Source organism: Carassius gibelio, chromosome B9 (genome assembly GCF_023724105.1).
Source record: "Carassius gibelio isolate Cgi1373 ecotype wild population from Czech Republic chromosome B9, carGib1.2-hapl.c, whole genome shotgun sequence".
NCBI lineage: Eukaryota > Metazoa > Chordata > Actinopteri > Cypriniformes > Cyprinidae > Carassius > Carassius gibelio.
The window spans coordinates 17,416,131-17,435,078 of NC_068404.1; the positions used below are offsets into that span (position 1 = coordinate 17,416,131).

At 38.5% G+C, this 18,948-nt stretch overlaps 2 protein-coding genes across 3 annotated transcripts; both read right to left on the reverse strand.

Moving 5' to 3' along the window:
• Positions 1–7,605: 7,605 nt before the first annotated feature.
• On the reverse strand, positions 7,606–13,856 carry gja3 (gap junction protein, alpha 3). Of its 2 annotated transcripts, none has more exons than XM_052564704.1 (3): positions 13,481–13,856; positions 12,736–12,799; positions 7,606–11,772 (listed from the first exon to the last, which is right to left on the reverse strand). In XM_052564704.1, the coding sequence occupies exon 3, from the start codon at positions 11,735–11,737 to the stop codon at positions 10,427–10,429; it is 1,311 nt and encodes a 436-aa protein (XP_052420664.1). In that variant the 5' UTR covers positions 11,738–11,772; positions 12,736–12,799; positions 13,481–13,856; the 3' UTR covers positions 7,606–10,426. The 2 variants fall into 2 exon arrangements, with proteins under 2 accessions (XP_052420664.1, XP_052420663.1); XM_052564703.1 differs by having other exon boundaries at positions 13,765–13,848.
• A 755-nt stretch (positions 13,857–14,611) lies between these two features.
• Positions 14,612–18,928, reverse strand: gjb8 (gap junction protein beta 8). The gene is made up of 2 exons (XM_052566230.1): positions 18,251–18,928; positions 14,612–17,442 (listed from the first exon to the last, which is right to left on the reverse strand). Exon 2 carries the CDS (start codon positions 17,416–17,418, stop codon positions 16,618–16,620), a length of 801 nt encoding a protein of 266 aa, XP_052422190.1. The 5' UTR covers positions 17,419–17,442; positions 18,251–18,928; the 3' UTR covers positions 14,612–16,617.
• Positions 18,929–18,948: the final 20 nt, after the last annotated feature.

Consider the following 18,948-nt stretch of genomic DNA (forward strand, 5'->3'; position numbering starts at 1 on the left):
TCTTAAAAATGTATTCAACCTTATGAACTGTATGGCTTCCTTTTTTTCTGTAAAGGGAGATATTTTGAATTTTGGACTATCCTAACACAGCTGGCTCATGCAATGGCACATTGTTGTTTTTTTTGAAAACCAAATTCAAAGAAGTGTGTAGTTTATATACTAACCAGCCGAGGCATGGACTCCACAAGAAACTGCTATCTGGCACCAAGACATTAGGAGCAGATCCTTTTAGTCCTGCGAGTTGTAAAATGGCAGCTCAGTGGATTGGATTTGTTGATCCAGCACATCCAGATGTTCAATTGGATTGAGAGCTTGGGAATTTGGAAATCAGCATGTTAATCTCTATCATGTTCCTTAAATTGTTCCTAAACCTTTTTTTTTTTTTTTGCAACGTGGCAGGGTGCATTATACTACTGAAAGAGGCCACTGCCATCAGAAAACACTTTTGCTTTGTAAAAGCAAAGCATCTGTTTAATGATTAAATGTAAATGCAAATAAAGGAGTGCGCAAGGTCTGCAACCATCTTTAGTTAGGTGGTACATGTCAAAATAACATCCAGGACCCAATGTTTCAGCAAATTGAGCTACAGTAGCTCCTCTGTGAGGTCAGATCTGACAGGCTAGCCTTCACTCCCCACATGCTTCAGTGAGTCTTGGGCACCCATGACCCTGATGCCAGTTAGGTTTTTGTTAGGTACTAACTACTGCATACCAGGAACACACCACAAGACTTGGCGTTTTGGAGATGTTCTGTCGTCTAGCCATCCCTATTTGGCACTTGGCACCCAATTTAGAATGCCTCCCTAGTGAAGCCACATCGGCCAACATTTGTTTTAATATTGTCCCAGAGTTGAGCCAGGCCTGCTGTTGTAATGTTGACTATATTTATCTGGGTTGTACTGCATGAGCTCTTTCTGTCAGACGAGTGGCATGAGCTCACTTGGCACCAATGGTTGGTATCATCTCCTCCCAAACAAACACATGGTTCACAGACCAAGCCTCTTGATGGACTTTATACCAGTAGGTGTCCCATGTCAGTATCCATGCCGGGACATGGGGAAGCACAAGGTCATTGCAGTCGCTGGTCATGTGACAGGAAATGGCTTCCAGGAGGATGTGTGATGTCCTGTTTTCACTAAGGCTGCCCGAGTTGTGACTGACAAGCAGCGGTGTTATTATGGGCAGTACAGCACTCTCCTTTTCAGTATAAATAAGAGTTATGCTACATACTTATCTATTTATACAGCAGTGGAGCTACTGTGGTGAAACTGGAAGGAGAGGATCTGCAGAAATGAGAGCTTTTGTGACATGACGTGTTTAGCTGACATTTGAAACATAATTATATGAGATAGTAAACTGCTTTTCTTGTAAAATAGGAATTAACCATATTAGTGGAGGCTATAAGGGATACAACTAAAGCTACTGGGCATGCACACATCAATATGACTAGATGTAAATGTTTATAAAACACAATCTAATAGGTCAAAAATTAAATTTATCGTTAGCTTCCGGTTTTTGCTGTATCCTTTCTTGCCACAACCGAAGATAACAGTCTTTCACAAACACTAAATAAGTGGTGTGGTCTGATTAGCAAGTTTCCACAGTCAAAACAATCCATTGTCTATATTGTCAGTAGACAAAATAATTTTAAAACCAAAGCGCTTTCTGCAGGTACACACAAGTGAATCTGCAGAAATCGATGTGGAAAATACTTCACCCTCACGCAAAATTCTGATTCTGTGGATTCTTATTGAGCTTACCGGATTTTGTTCATGAAAATTAGATGAACAATAAATATGAGCATACTTTAAATTAGGTGAAATGTAACTGGATTTAGAGATTTTAACAAATCAAGTATTAAACTCCTCTTAACTTGAGATGCCTGCTACTACTTCTGTTCTATGACAAAATTCATTTGATAAAATATGAAATGGCTTTAAAAAAAATGGCTGGCCTGTACAGTCCTAAAGCATCTCTGTGTAGTTCTCTGTTTTTTTGGGGACTTTAGAGCCCCTTAAGTCGGTTGAATTCACGTTAATATATCACTGTCATAGGCTTCATCCGAGAGCCTATGCAGCAGCTGCTGTATGAGGGAATGACTTTGCAGGCAGCGTTTTTCACGAAGGCACCGCATGAAAGTGATTTCAGACTGACTTCTGAGGCAGCGTAATGGTTTAATGATCTACAACAAAATAGAACAAGTTCTGGTGATAACTAAACCGATATTGAATTACTATAATATTGATTTCTCACTAGAAATAAGATCAAAAGTTAGTAAGAAATACATATTTACACACAAACTGAGCATCAAACGCTACTTTCAGATGCCACATTTTTTTTTTTTTTTAGCTCAGTCATGGAATGTAACGCACAGGATTGTGGGATATCAAAGGCAGCGAAGGATACATCTATGCTGCCTTCAAAATTCTATCAGATGGTACCTCTGGAGACAGGTAGTAAAGCAGAATTTGGATTCAGACTTGCCTTGATGTCTTCATCCCTTGGAATGGTTTTTAAAGCTTTCGGATGCAGCAATAATTACAGTGAATAGATATATACGGGATTGTTGCTACCATAAAGCAACCGTCCTTTTCACTGTATTTCATAGTCGTAGAAGAGAAGTTAGAGGGCAGAGGGGGAAAGACACAGAAGGCATCCACTCTTTTAGAAACCTATATTTCAAGAAAAGAAGAAAAAAAAAAGCTTAAGTACATTTGTTTAAAAGAGTACTTTATTTGAGGCCAGATTATTTATTTAGCAATGTATGGGCCAGTAAACAGCCAATCAGAACACCACAGCAGCAACATGCAAAAACCAGTTAGAGCCCCTTAGCAACCACATAACAATGTGCTATAAACCAATAAGAACATCCTAGCAAATGCATGGTGACATTAGTAAACAAAAGCCTCTCGCATTTCCACAACTTGTACCCGAGGTCTTACATGAGCCATTATTTTATGGGCAAGTTCTTATAGGCACAATCTCTTGACATTTGTTTGTTCATCCTGAGCTGGCAGCACTCTTTGATCAGATTTGTCATTAATGTTGACTAATGAGCCAGGAGAGTAGACACTATGGAGTGAGTTCAAACAGACACATTGATCCATGAGGAAGCAAATCAGTTGAGAGGTACCATACTGTTGATTCACAGTTTATCTGTGGCACTGATTCATTTGGGGTGGAAAGTGTCATAGTGTTTTATTGCTTATTGAACTGAGACATCATCACAGTCACAGTGTGATCCGTTTTCGAATGTAATAGTTTTATTACAAATGATCGGCATAGAGTACGAGTCAAAATAACATGAATTTCATAGTTTCTTAGTATTTTGGTATGTTCTGATTCGCTTAAACATCTGACATGATGTACAGAAGTTCCAAAGAGCAATGTCAAAATTGTAAATATTTGATACGTGACCTATTCCCTTTCATTGAAACATGCCAATTCCTAGATTGTTTATTTTACAGGTCTAAGATTTTCAGACTTTTAGACTTAAATTTTTTTTAAATTTTTTTTTATAAATGTTCAGTAAAAACATTTGAGCCCTTTTGATACCACAGCTGGTGTTTTCCAGGACGTGTCCCTTGCTGGGCATCCAGTAGGGGGCGTCCTACGTTGGGCATGTGTGTTGGAGCCAAAATTAAACCAGGGCGGGCTGGGGTGGAATGGAGACATTAAATTCTTTCACATTTGGGTGTGAGTTTTGTTTCCAGATAAATAGCCATCGCTCTCCATGAGGGCACGACTCTGATCCCTGCTTCAGGAGCACTGGAATGTTGTCTCTGTGTTTTTTTTTTTCTGTTTGAGTGACGCAAAGCACGCTGAGGTTACCCCACCTATTTGAGTGTGCTTGTGAACTTTGGCACCTCCCTGCGTTTGTGAGCTTTATGTGTGTGGATGTTTTCTCTGTACTGCATGGTGCACAAATCTGCTTAACATTTCAGTTCAAAAAAATCCAAATTATGTACACGAGAGATAAATCAGCGGAACGGGCTGTTTTGTAAAGGCACGTGCAGGTATGACAAACCCTCTTTTTTTTTTTTTTTGAAGAGGCAGCTTTTTTCTTTCTTTTCCATCAGTTAGAGTTGGCCAGACTCCAATAACTTGTCCCATTGATCTAAAGCAAAAACGACCCTGAGCGCACACACAGCAGGCCGAGCGAGAGGGCAGGCGGATGTAAAAACATTTTTTCACCCTCGTGGTTTTTTTGTTTGGGCTCAATCCCCAGTCCTTTCAGGGGACATAAAGAAAGCGCTGCTCTCAGCAGGGTCATCTGGGATAGAGCCGCGGCAGAGGCGAGAGACAGACTATAGGTGGCGATTAGGCCCTCTAATGTGTGATGAATCCTTTTAGAATCACATGATATGAACTAATGTCACCATTTAATTATAAAACAACAGCGAGCGAGCTGAGGGAGGAGGAGTTTGTGTTGGAGAGGGGATCACGGTGACCATCTGTACTAAAGTGAGAACCACCAGTATGGATGACCACCACAATTCTCACATTTTTATTTCTACATGAGCTTTAAAAAGCATGTTAAAATGGCCCTGCTCATGTAAGCTGTCAGTAGGAATTACACTATTGGACACCTGTTGTCCCATCCAGCTCAACTTCAAGGGCTTATTTGTAGTGATGTTAAATTTAGGATGACCTATCTAGTAGAAAGCAGTGGGATTACCAGTGTGAGAGTATACAGAACAACAGTCACATGCACATTGTGAACGAAACACTGATTCACTGTCACTGCCATTTTGCTCTTAGATACTTCCTCTTGTTTAGTATGTAAGCGTGAGTCCAGACATTCTCTGTACTGAACTAGAATGGTGCTGGAGTGTGTTCACAGAGAGATCTGTGCGCCGTGCCTTTGTCTTCTGGGTCATTCTACAATCACGGTGGCAGATGCTCTTTCAGCTGGCAAAAGGTCAAACTGCAATGCACATACACAACTCCTATGCAATACCAGGCCACACTTTATATTTGGTGTGTTTAAGTTTAGTTTAGTTTATTAATTTATAATAACATGGACCGTCTCCTTTCATAAAAAGGAGCCTCTACGGCTAATTTCCAGCTATATCATAACTGTATTGCAACTAAGTATTATCTGCTTAATAATAAAATAATGAATTGTTAGGCATTGTTGTGTTTATGTTTAATTTATAAACACTTTTTCTGCTATTGAGGTGGGATATGGGTAAAGTTAGGGCAGGTTTGGTGATCTGGTTAGGTTTAAGGGGTAGAAGTGTCAACAGTGTAATTATATAATTACAGGATGCTATTTTTTTTAAATAGAAGTACAATGTAAAATATGTATGTACACAATAAGTGCATTGTATCAAGTGATACTTTTAAATGTAAGTCCATAGTAGTTAAGGTCACTTAATATAAAGGGTCCTAATAGGATGCATGATTTAAAATAAAAAAAATTGAACTGTAACGTACAATATACTCAATTTGATTTTTTTGTCACCTCTTCTTAAGTTACTGCTCTTTAGAAAAAATATTTGTACATTTACCTAAATATAAATATAGTGATTTGATATAAAGACATTTAATTTAAAAATGTAACTAATTGTAATTATTATGTTTTTTTGATTTTATTTAAAAGGTTTTAGTTTTTTTTAAATCAGTTATCACTAAATTAAAAAACACTTTAGAAGTTACCTTAGTGTTACTCTGCTATGCCTTAGATTATATTGCTAATAAAAAAAATTATTATTAATTTATATTTTTTAATAACCATGGTCCTCTTTAAAACCTCGAAAAATCTACACAAAGAGATTAATTAATTTTGTTTTAAACCCTGTTTGACTTTCTTTCACCTGTGTAATATTTAAGAAGTTATTTTGATAAATATTGGTATCCAAACTCTCTTGGTGAACTATGACAAAAATAAATAAATGAATAAATGAGCTCTGAGACATTTCTCAAAATATTTATTTTATGTTCCAGATGAGAAGGTGTGGCAACAGGTTTGGAACGTCATGAGGGTGAGTAAATAATGACAGAATTTTCACTTTTGGATGAACTATTCCTTTAAGCTGTCATTGAATTGTCAATGGTGTTACAACTTCCTGTCACAGTTAATTAGGAGCAACAAAACAAAATTTCAAATGGCAAAACTAAATGGCAGCCAAGGAAAGTTATACAGAAAATTATACATTTTTAAATTGTACAATTATTTAGTGTAGCTCTGATTGCAATTAGATTATGGAAATGAAGTAACTGGCATCACAGTTACAGTATGATCCAATTACTGTGTTGTAATGTTGAACATCAACGGTCATTAACTGCACATGCACACCTTGGTCCAGACTGGGCCCCAAACATATTGAGTGGCTTTCCTGATATAAACAACACAGCACAGTGGTATTCAGGCAGAGAGGCTGCATGAATTTCCAAGGTGATTAAAGGCTATAAATAACTGCCTGTGTGTTTTTAGTTCTGGGATGATGAAGCCAAGTGCTCACACAGACCCTGCCCTTCTTAGATAGCATTGCAACCTTCATCCCGCAGACAACCAATCGAATGACACCCCTCAAAAACTGGACTTAACACCTACTGCATATCACCTCCTCTTCGATGACTGGCTCCATACTCTTTTTCCCACAAACCAATACTAGCATTATCCATTTTTTAAGCCATTGTTTTGCTCTTCTCATAGCAATCATTGATTACTGTCCTTGTTCTTATGATAATATGTATTGATACTCCGAATAAGCTCTGTTTATTGAAACCATCACATGAGGTTTGCCAGTTTCAAATGTGCATTGTCTCTCTAATCCTTTGGCCCTAAAATAACCCAACACACTTGTCCTCTCATAGATATCTAGACACCGAGCACATGAAACAGCCAGTAGCGCTTTAACTGCTGTGTGTGTGTGTGTGTGCGTGTGTGTTGTCCCACAACACACAGCATGTGCTGACTAAATGCAATAAGTGTCAATTAACAAACCAGTATGGTGAGAATTAAAGTTCTCTAAACTTGAACTCCACTGTCAGATCTGATGGTTTAAAGCTGGAAGTGTTGACATCCAGCTCCTCTGAACATGCTTTCACTGTCTCCCATGAAATTAATCCATTTCACTTTTCTCCCGGTGCTGATTTATGGCTGAGAAAATTAAGATGTTATATATATATATATATATATATATATATATATATATATATATATATATATATATATATATATATATATTTCATTTGATGTTTATAGTTTATAATTTAATATAATTTACTGTCAAATTTGACTAGCCATATAATACAAGGGTGATGATGGATCAAGTTGTTTTTCCTTATTCCTTATAGATTTCCCGCAGTCTTGGGTTTTTGCAGACAAGGTGCCTCTGATCCAGTGTTTAAACCCTGTCACCAGAATAAACCCTCTTTTTTGAGAGATCCTGTCATTTTTTTAGTATTAAATGTGAAATGACCACAGACATGATATAGATCATCCTCTGGCCTGCACGGTTTTGCCGTTCCCTCACAGAGGGAGGACTGTGCTAATTGTGTGGGTGATGTATCATTTCAGTGTCCCTCATGATTCAGTCTCATTCTCACTTCCCCTCTAGGAATCTGGATTCTGGAGTGGAGGACTGATAAGCATAAGGTCAGAGGTCAACGAGTGCAAGTTCTTGTTTGAGATGTGCTCAGGCTTCCTGCGAATTTGTTTTTCATTATGGTGTTGATCCTGATGGTTTGGGCCTTGATTATAAAAAATTGCATAATGCCTTGACAGGGGTTAGACTCATTAACTTTTACAATTAAGTGAGGGTTGGTTAAAAATGACAAAATATCTTAATTACCTTCTAACTTTTAGAAAGAGCTCAAAGTTCGGTGAAAGTTTCAGTGAAAATCAAGCTTTTTAAATAGCAGTTTTCTGAGCCTTTTTAGTGAACAGACCAGCACTTTAGAGCATTTAACATCAATAACGTTTAATATGAGTTTTGATGCCTGCCATGTACAATGAAAAAGACACAGGAGCCTACATTTATGGTACAAAAAGTTTATTTAGTAACAGCTTTGTAAACATTTGAGGTAAATGAACATTTACATCAACTTGTTCTTATAAAATTGAATACACAAGGCACTTCTCTTAAGACAGCATTGAAACAGGCTGCTGTTCTGAGCATATGTAGGTGGTTCATTTCCCTGATTGGTCAGAATAATCAGCTCTGCTAGAGAAAGTCAGTTCAAGAAGTTCAAGAAATGAGTGTTATCTGAGAATAATGGGCTGCAACTAAGTACACTACAAACGGATCGAGATAGGAAAGAGCTGGCTGGCTGGCCAATTCAAATTCAGAATGGATGAAATGCTATAATGCACAAAGTTCAAATTTTTTTGCGGTCCTTTCAGGCCACCACAACAGTCCTAAAATAAAACATGGGAAACGTGTATATTTCTTATACTCTACAAGTGCTGTTTTATAAGTTACATTTGATGTTATTTAAGTGGAATAATACTGCCATCAACACAACGACTTTTACCATTAAGACATTTTCCTTTAAGGATCAAAAATATTTCCTCCTTTCTATCAATGTAAGAATTATTCAACAGTGTCTTTTGCCTAAATGTGCAAATCTTCAACTATTTACTAAAATGTAAACTTTAAGAGCCAAAAAATGACAAAAAACACACTTTCGTTTTTGGATACATTAAAACGGCGGAAAATAAATAACATACATTTGTAAATACTGTGATCTGATAAAAGCAAGAGTAATACGGTCCTAAGCACAAACTCTGTGTGATGAAGCAATGCATTATTTCTATTTCAGGGCTGTCTGTCTCTTTAAATGGATTGCAGAAATATAGACCTGATAATAAAAGCGATGTACATTGTGTTTGAATGGGTCTCAACAACAGTTTTGTAAAGGTAAAAAAAAAAAGTTGTGCTGTCAAGTTGCTATGAGTTGTTATGTTTACAGACGGCATGTTCTCTATACAACAGCAGTGAAAATGTGGGCCTCACAATAACCTGAAACTGGACCAAAAAAAAGAGAGAACATGAGGGATAAACTCTATATCAGCATAAGACACTTGCAGCATCTTTTTATGTCCATTTTGAAGTAACTACTTTTTGGCAACCACGAACTGACTACAGAAAAGCAATGTTTTTGATAACTGTTTTTGTACTCATTCTCAACCAATTGCTTTCATTTTTAGAAAATGCTCAAACTTTTTGAAATAAAAACCAATACGGATTTCAAATGTCACATGTAATGAGTTAGTCCTCCCCTCATCTGATTAACTACTTCAGAAGTGATCATGTATTCCTGATGGCAAGATTGGACATGGTCATATATCAAAACTCTCAAATCCAAAAGAGTCGCAGGATGTGAACTTCACATCATGGGATTGAAAAAAAAAAAAAGAAACTTGGTCCAGAGAAATACACAAGCTATATGAATTAAAACTCTGCACCATTCAGCAGTACAACAGTTATCTAAATATTTCACTTGCCTCAGTTATACTCATTTTCTCTGTGATGCACTAAAGTTTGCCACTTTTATCAGGCAATGTGCTTTTAACTTTTTTCTTCCTCAAACTTTTGATTTCTCTTTACAGTGAGGAAATGTAGAGACAGATGCTGGAATAACATTTTTAAATTGGTTGTTCATGAATTTGACAACGTCTTTCTTTGATTACTTCAATCTCTCTCTTTTTTCCTATTTGTCTCATATCCCATGACCCTGCCAGTGAAAACCTAACTATCTTTTTTTTTGCGATTTACGGTTTTCTACATAAAATCATCCTTCATAAAGATAAAGATAAAGAACATCCTGTGAAATAACCTTTATGTCTTTATTATTGACTGAGTAAGGCCATGTCAAAGATCGAAATCATTGTGAAATGAATTGTTGAAATCAAACTTTGATGCTTGTTATCTCATAATTCGATTTTGAGAATTTTGCCTGAATTTCACAGACGGGGTCACAAATACTTTAAAACATAATAATATATGTCTACTCTGTCATTGTCTACTCAATACTCAGTGTATTTACATTGTACTTTAAGTGTATTTTTGCTTATTTGTAACCTGTAATGTACTGCAAACATTTTATATTTGGTGACTTGATATAAACTTAATAAATTGAACAGACTGAATGGAAATTTTTACATTAAGGCCTTGTCATAAGACTAATTTAAGTGACATTTGTTTAATAAATCATTGAGATACTGTTGTAACATAATCTGCATCAGATGTGCTGCTCCATTCAGCTACTGCATAACAATAACCAGCATTCAGAAGCCATAAGAGATGACTAAACTCTTTGTAATTTTACATTGCAAAATGGATTAAATAATGAATGGAATTAATGTTTTTTTTTTTTTCTTATTCCAGCAATCTGCCTCTTTCTTCCTCTTTGTTTTTTGGTGTATTTTTTTGTGTTTTTGTCCACAAAAACCTGCGCTTTGCAGTGGAGAGCCACTACACTGCCAAATCATTGGGCCTCGCTCTCGCGCTGCTAGCTTTGCTAGCCCTGCTCAGTCGTCGAGCATCAGTGAAAATGACGGGCGGCTCGTGCATCTCCACCGTGGTGGTGACGTGCCCCTCCTCTGGCCCGGTGCTCGAACCACCGCCAGGGGAGGTGGGGGCGCCAGCCTGCCGAGCGGCATCTTTGGCTTGCCGCCCATTATTGGAGGAGCGAGATGAGGAGGAGGAAGGGGAGGGAGAGGCGGCGTTCATCTCCCGAGTCTGCTGCTCAGTGGCCAGGTTGGCCCAGTTCTGCTCGGCAGCCAGCCTGTGGTTGTTGTTGCTTATGTAGAACGGCGAGGACTCCTCCAGCTCCTCACGTAGAGGGTCCATCTTGAACTCGGCCGTCGAGGGCGCCGACACAGGCTGGAGGAACGCCCCGCCACCCACTGCCACCTCCGTGTAGTCTGGCGGGTAGCTGAGGGTGGCAGGCGCAGTTCTAAATGACTCGGCCTCCGCTTCGTCTGCGTCGGGCAGCGACTCGCGGTCGGGGGCAAACTCGTTGGTCATGCCCTGTTTGACCTTCTTCCATCCGAGGTGATAGATTTCTAACAAATTCAGCAAAAGGGACACGCAAGCCACCACAAGCATAAATATGATGAAGATGGTCTTTTCCGTGGGCCGGGAAATGAAGCAGTCCACCGTGTTGGGGCAGGGCCACCGCGCACACTTATACAGGGGCCGCAACTTGAAACCATAGAGGAAATACTGACCTAAAATAAACCCCACTTCAAACAGGGTCTTGAAAATGATGTTGAACACGTAGGTGCGCAACAAGGCACCTCTAATACGAATTTTGCCATGCTCGTCTCTGATTGGCGGCTTCTCCTTTTTGCCGCCGCCGCCCCCACCCCGTCCACCAGACTCCCCTCCCCCTCCATTTCTATACAGGAGTTCTTTCTCATCCTGGAGCCGACTGGCCTTTCGCAGCTCCTCCTCACGCTCTTTACGCTTCTCTTCCATTCGAACGATGTGCAGGACATGGCCCAGGTAGATGAGCGTCGGCGTGGACACGAAGATGATTTGGAGCACCCAGAAGCGGATGTGGGAGATGGGGAAGGCCTCGTCGTAGCAGACGTTCTCGCAACCGGGTTGCTGCGTGTTGCAAGTGAAGTCCGACTGCTCGTCACCCCAGACCTCCTCAGCCGCAGCTCCCAACACCAGAATCCTAAAAATGAAGAGTACTGTCAGCCAGACTTTGCCGATCACGGTCGAGTGTTCCTGTGCATTCTCCAAGAGCCGTCCAAGAAAGCTCCAGTCACCCATGCTTCACGATTTCTAGCCTAGAGATAAAGTACAGTCTGAGGGCAAGAGAGAGTGAGAGAGTGGAGTCAGGAGAGAGAAAGGGTTAAAGGGGAACAGAGAGGATTCATCAGAACCAGTTAACAAAACAACGTTACATTGTACACGAGACCAGGATCATCTCTGGCCTGCACTGCACAGCTAAAGGTAAATTAACATAAAAAAAACTCATGAACTCACACAGCATTTCACGGTTCTGCATAAGATCCGAATGGTCAGCCCTAATAAAGCACTCCCCTGCACAACTTTACCAAACGACGTTTAGGAAAACCAAGCAAATCACCCTTGTCATTGATCACTGTAAATATCACATTAAAAAAACTAAATGTTTGACATAAACTTATGGATTCCTTGACCCCTGGCTATTTAACTCTCTAACTGGCTGCTATGAACCTGGCATGCACAGTGTAAGCAAACTCTCTCTGGCTCGCTTTCTCTCCAGCCACTGACACACACACATACACTCATACACACGGTCTCTTTCTCTCCTGTTCGCTTCACTGCCCAGCTGGCATGTGCTGAGATCGACATTATAATGTTCAAAAACAGTTGAAAGCGTTGAATGGACAGTGATGCGTGGGACCCTGATAGAGCCAGTTTCAGGACATCAAGGTGAAAAATGCAGTGAAATATGGAGACAGGGCACTGCCAAAACCAGGCCACTTTATAGTTGTGAATCTACACCCAGATGATATCTACATCAGTATAGTTAATTGCCAGCTAAAAATTGACAATTCATTCATTCATTCATTCACAAAAATTCATGAATCCAGAAATGAGTGTCATATCCTTATAACCAAAGGATTTTGATCAACACAGATTTCATCCTTATCATAATGAGCTCAAATTAAAGATTGAACTTGGTATAACAGAACAAGGTGGATATAGTATTGTCATTAGTAAACAAAGAACCCTAAAAGAGCAAAATATACAATAGCAAGAAAAGCAACATATTTACTTACTAAAATGATTTTGTATTGAGGGCGGCAAATCCATCGACTAAGGTTCTAAATCAAGTCTATGACCCTGAAAGAGAAAATGCAAGTTACATAATAATAATAGAAAACAGTTGTTTATTTTTTGTTGTTTAGGTTTATTTTACATGAATATATCTTTATACATAACTTTATATAACTAAAATAATTATTTATTTAGATTATTCTTTTTTAAATCCTTTAACTAGTTCAACAGATATTAGCAATTTTAGCCCTTTTATTTATTTTCAAATTCAAATTTATTTATTTTTTAATTCCACTTAAGTAAGGTCTATTGTGGCTCATTTCTATTAAATTATCATCTTTTAGTTCCCAAGGCAGCTATAATTTTCATTACAGTTATTAAACTTGTTAGTTTATAATTATTAAATATCAATAATACTTAGCTTCTTTGATCTGTCAGCTAAGTATGTAATTACAAACTGCTTCTGTTTATATAATTAGCTGATGATATTAATTGTCCACTGTTCTCATTGTACATCCAGGTCAAACTGTCAGAGAGAGGCAGATTTTCTATTCTTTGCAGTGATTGCTCATACCTGTCATCTCAAACAACAGCTCTTTTCTTGAAATGTGTCTAAATGATGTTGTTAGTAGAAACCATCCAAAACTGAAGTCTTTAGTTCGTGGCCTTCCATTTAGCAAAAAGTCTTAATTAATTAATGTGGGATATAAAAGGATAAAAGATTCGCAGACCTAACTTAAAGCATACCTTGACTGAAGTAGGCAAACTTATCTAAAGAAAGCAATATCCAGCGGCCACTGGTGCCACAGTTTGAGTGCGTTGAAAGCATACAGACCTCCCAAAGGTAGCAGGAGCCCTCCCCGCTCCCCCCGTTCCCAAATCCTGGCAGCACTGCCAGCTTACCAAACTCTTTTGAAAGTGGCCGGCCAACTTATTCATTCATAAAAGTTCTTCACACATAGACCCGAGGTCAAACTCTCGTAGAAAACCTAGTTTTTCATGGCAAACCGAGTGTGGAGACGGGGTCTCACCAAGCGCAGCTGTCTCCGGTTCCCAGCCATCGCTACTGTCACTTTGAGTGGTCATGCAGGAGTGCTGCTTTCAGAAAGTCATCGGCCAGTCAGCGCGCACGCCACGCCCCTGTCAACTGGGCACACTCATAGCACCAATTTAACTATAGTACTGCGACCTATAATTTTACATGAATTTACATGCTTTATTTGACTTTATACCACTAAATATTTTTATAATAATAGTTTAATAATACTTGTTATATTAATGATAGTAATGATAATGTTGTTAATGATTGTGATGATTAGAATTATTTGAAATAATAATAATGATTATTATATGCTTGTACATACGGTGTTCCAAGAGTGCTGATATTTCTTGTTATAGAATTTGGACGTTTCACCGATTGTATCACTCCGCGTTCCATTCAAGCAGTCAGTCATGCGTTGTTTGGCACTTGATTCTGTTTTGGAAATATTAAAAAAATATATATAATAATAACTGGCCATATTGTGTCTAAAATATAATTTTCTTATTGTTAAATTCTTGTTTGCAAAACCGTTTTATAATTAGGCCTACATAACCTAATAATAAATTCACCTGCCGCCAAATTAGGCTTCACTTGTGAAGATGCTCAGTCGCAATAGATAACTTTAGAATTTAAAATATTAGTTTAAAGTAATCTAAGCAATTACTAAAAGTTGGTTTGTGGCAGTAAACTGGCAAAAATACAAAAATGTGTCTAGTCAAAAACTTTGGAATTTTTGTAGTGCATGGCAAGGTATCCGTCATTACAGCAGGCCTTTCCTAAGACAGAATAGATTCCATTGGTTTTGCACACGGAAATTACAATACTGACAAACAGCAAACATTTAATACGTTTTTTATTAACATATTCATATTAAAAAGACGTTGTTAGCCAAAATGTCAAAGAAATGTATAGCTACTTTTACAAACAGGTGTAGGCTATATCGAAAAATTATCACAGCTCACTTTAGGAAACAGCAGAAGATTCCATCAAAGCCATGTGGAAACTTAGGAAACAATAATTTCCGCGGTTTAAACACAGCCTTAAATTCAAAACTGGTCTTGGCTGTCTTGTAGGGCCTCTCAGAGAGGAGAAAAACAAAGCAGAAGATAACGGACAGCTGACGAAGCGCGAGACCACAAGCGCTCACCTGTCAACAGGTGGACTGACTGACCGACTCGGGGTCACGGAGTCCGCGCAGCTAGTAAACGATCATCTCACTCCACTCAGCCTTGTTTGTTATCAACCTCATAAGGCACTGCGGCATAGGCTACTGAAATAAAATCACCGGTATGGGTCAATGCAACAGATCCTTGTGAAATTACTTCAAACTAAACACAGGAGTGCAGTTCCTGAAGACATTTAAATTATGTGGTAAAATAAGCACATATAAGCACATACAAAAACACAAATCCAGCACAGCTCTGTAAAATATATATAGCTAGTCAAAACGGTTGATGGGTAACAGAAAGAGCATGCGAGGAATTGCGTTTAAAAAGAAGTAAACAAAGCAAAACTAAGTCTTAAAAAGAAGCATTTATATACACAATACAACATCGTGTAAATTGATCCCTCAAAAAGAACACTCAATTTTGTGCTGAGAGGGTCTCTGAACGTGACCAGCAGGAGTCACTCTTGAGCTTTTCTAATGCCACGAGAGAGTAGGACTGTCTGTGAGGCTATTAAGTAATTTAGAAAATTAAATTTAACACAGAACGTACGTACAGTGCCGTATGTACACCCTAATCGTCTTCTGGCTTGGAGGAGGATGTCGGTGAGCGTGATTTGACCAAGTACAACATGTTCCAGAATCAACATCTTTGTTCATCCAGGTACATCATTCCAATCAACCAATCAGAATTGAGAGATAACTTTTCAGGAAAGGTCAGTTTTAGGCTTACAAACAGGATGAGGTGCTTCTTCACCCTTTTTAATCAGCTATCATTTCCCTCTGATTTTAGGAATAAATTGTGGGTTAATCTTAGGCGTAGAGATTTTGCAAATCTGTATTTTTGGACAGTAATGTTGATCCAGGAACATGTCTTATTTGGCAAAATCACTGTCACCAGGAATGTCAGCTCTTGAATGAAGCATGCTTGAAACCTGCTGTCAGGTTAGGCTTTGTTGTTTTCTCAGGGCAGGGTGTCAAAAACAAGGTACAAAACACACCAATTCTAATGTTCTAATAGCATTAGAGAAGTTAAAAGGGAGGTCTAATGCTGTTTCAGGCATTCAAAGTTATTTACACTGTTAAAGAGTTGGATTCTCATATAAGCATGGCCAAAGTCTCAAAAAACACACTTCTGTGTTTTTTTGATCGTTGCTCTTAATTACATAATGAAAGGTGGAACTCCTTATGTGGGCATTTCTCCCTTCTAGCTTCTCTTAGCTTCCCGAAGAACACAGTGTTCAGTGGATGCAGTTGTTTTTTTCGGGGCAGCAATGGAGTTTCGCAAGTCTGTTTGTTGATGAAAGTTTTGTAAACAAGTCCCAGTTCGACGCTGGATTTGCACATCGTTTGATACTGAAAGATGAAGTGGTCCCAGCTATGAAAGATCCCGGTCACGATTCGTAAGTGAAACTGCATCCAATGTCTCTGTTTTGTTGGCAATCAGCACTTAAGTGCTCCTCACTCTTTAGAGAATCGGAAAGGTGCATCTTTCTTGTATAAAAATTATAAAACTTAAGACTTTTTGGAGATATGAAGGATGCAATACTACTTTATAGATCGTCAAGATTAACATTAGATTGGGTGAAACTGTGTGTGTTTGGTCACCTTTAAAACACCGTCATCACAAGCCTATAACCATGTTGGTAGAATCAGTCACTGGATGTAAGGATAATCTTAAACAGTCTTATCGCTCAAGGAGTCCGAAGCAGATGACAGCAACCTTGCGTTCTTTTCATTCTGCAAGTTTGCTTTTTCTGTGGACATTTTATCTTGGTGAACAAAAGCGTGCCTTCCTTTGGCTCTGGCTGAGCACCTCAGCAATGCTTTGACAATCAGGTAGGCCAGTTCAGCCACATTGAGCACAATGCAGATGGAAGAAGATCCCACCATGAAGATGGTGAAGACTGTCTTCTCTGTTGGTCGTGAGATAAAGCAGTCAACTTTATTGGGACAGGGCCACTGCTCACACTTCACAAGACGGGCCATCTGAAACCCATCATAGACATAATACAGAGCGTACATGAATCCGGCCTCGAAAAGGAGTCTGAAGAACAGGCTGGAGGTGTAGGTCCACCACAGCGGCCCAGTGATGGGTAGACGCCTATTCTTCAGACTCTCCAGGTCTTCCCCTTTGGCACCGCCACCTCGGTTGGCCAAAAGTCTTTTCTTTACATTATGTTTGCGATATGCCACATGCATAGCCACCATCAAAGCCGGTGTAGACACAAAGATGAGCTGCAGGCACCAGAGACGGATGTGTGAGACTGGAAAGAAGTGGTCGTAGCAGACGTTTTTGCAGCCGGGCTGCTGTGTGTTACAGGTGAAGTCGGATTGCTCATCCCCCCAGACTGTTTCGGCGGCTATTACAAGGATGCTAATGCGAAAGATGAAGAGGACAGATAGCCAGATCTTTCCCAGGCTAGTGGAGTGTTTATTTACTCCTCCCAGCTGGGCATAAAGTGCTCCCCAACTCATCCTGTCTGCTGTTGCTCTCACCTCCTAATAATCGAAAAGAAAGTGGTGAATTTGAGCAACTACATATAATTTTGAACAAAAAAAAAATTGAAAATATTTTAGTTCAAATTTAAACAGCATGTAAAGTTCACACACTTTATATATATTTAAATGTAAATTTGAACTAAAAAAAATGTCAATAACATTATGGTCACCTTACAGTTGATTTAAATTTCAGATAACTAAAAAATATACAGAAAAATAGAATAGAATGTTTTTGAAAGACGTCTCTTATGCTCGCCAAGGCTGATCACGAAATACATTAAAATAGATACAGTATATTACAATAAAAGATAATTGTATCATTGTAAAAAAAAAAAAAAAGATCGTCACTAAAAGATCATCACTAAAAACTGGAGTAATGACTTTTTAAATTACAATTACAAAATTAAAAATTTTAAATTGTAACATTATTTCACAATATTGCACTCATTTACTGGATTTTTGGTAAAATTAATGCAGCTTGGAAAGCATAAGAGACTTATTTAAAAAGCATATATATTATTCCAAACTACCAGTAGGGTAAGCCTACATTTTCATTCATTGATCCTAATAAAACAATAAGTCTATGTCTTCAAATGACTCGAAATATTGAATTGAAAATACCTTCATTAATATATAGGCTATAAATAAATCCATTAATAACATTATTAAATTCCTATGAATTATACCCTTCATTCCCACTCATTTTGGTAACTTTGGTCATATTTGGTCGAAATTAACACGGAAGAATTATCACATACTATTGGCACTTAAAAAATAGTGAAATGTCTGGCGGTTTTACAAAAGTTACCTGTTAGCCTAAAAAACGATTCAGATCAAATCCATGATATATATCCGCCCAGGTGAGTTCAAATCAGCACGTTCACTTGCGGAGTTTCTTTGCGGTCTCGAGAGTGAGATGAAGTGATTTGACCGAGGACAGTGAGGGTAAGTCTAGTGCACCTGACATCGGGCGGAGTCACGGCGTTCATTGGGTGCTTCTTGAGCTCGAAGGCGTCACAACTGGAATGTTCCTGGAATGCGATCTCACTGTCGCGTCGCTAGCGTGTAGATGTGGTATTGTATTCAAACCTACAACATCTCTTACCTCTGACACAGTATAGTTCTTAATATTTCACGTCATGAGTAAATAACCTAGAGTCGAATAGAAAGTGTTTTTTAGTCTAAACCGTTCAGGTGCCATGAAACGTATCTATTAGGCCTACTTACATTATGAATGATGAATGTTGCAATTAGGTAAAGTTTAGGCCCACTAAAAATCTGTCTCTGCATTATTTCACAAAATATCAGGCCAAACACTAGGGTAATAGCCTGCACGAGCAAAACATAACATATTTATTTATTAGTGGGCCTAAACTTTACTGAACTATTCACATTTAAGTTCCAGTATTAATCTAATACTAGTAGCCTAATACATACCTTAGACTAAAAATCACTTATTTACTCATGACTTGAAATATTCAAAACTATACTGTGTCAAAGTTAAGA

Bases quoted from the DNA above. Each gene is read 5' to 3' on its own strand.
- gjb8 (XM_052566230.1), bottom strand. From the start codon at position 17,418: ATGAGTTGGGGAGCACTTTATGCCCAGCTGGGAGGAGTAAATAAACAC.
- gja3 (XM_052564704.1), bottom strand. From the start codon at position 11,737: ATGGGTGACTGGAGCTTTCTTGGACGGCTCTTGGAGAATGCACAGGAA.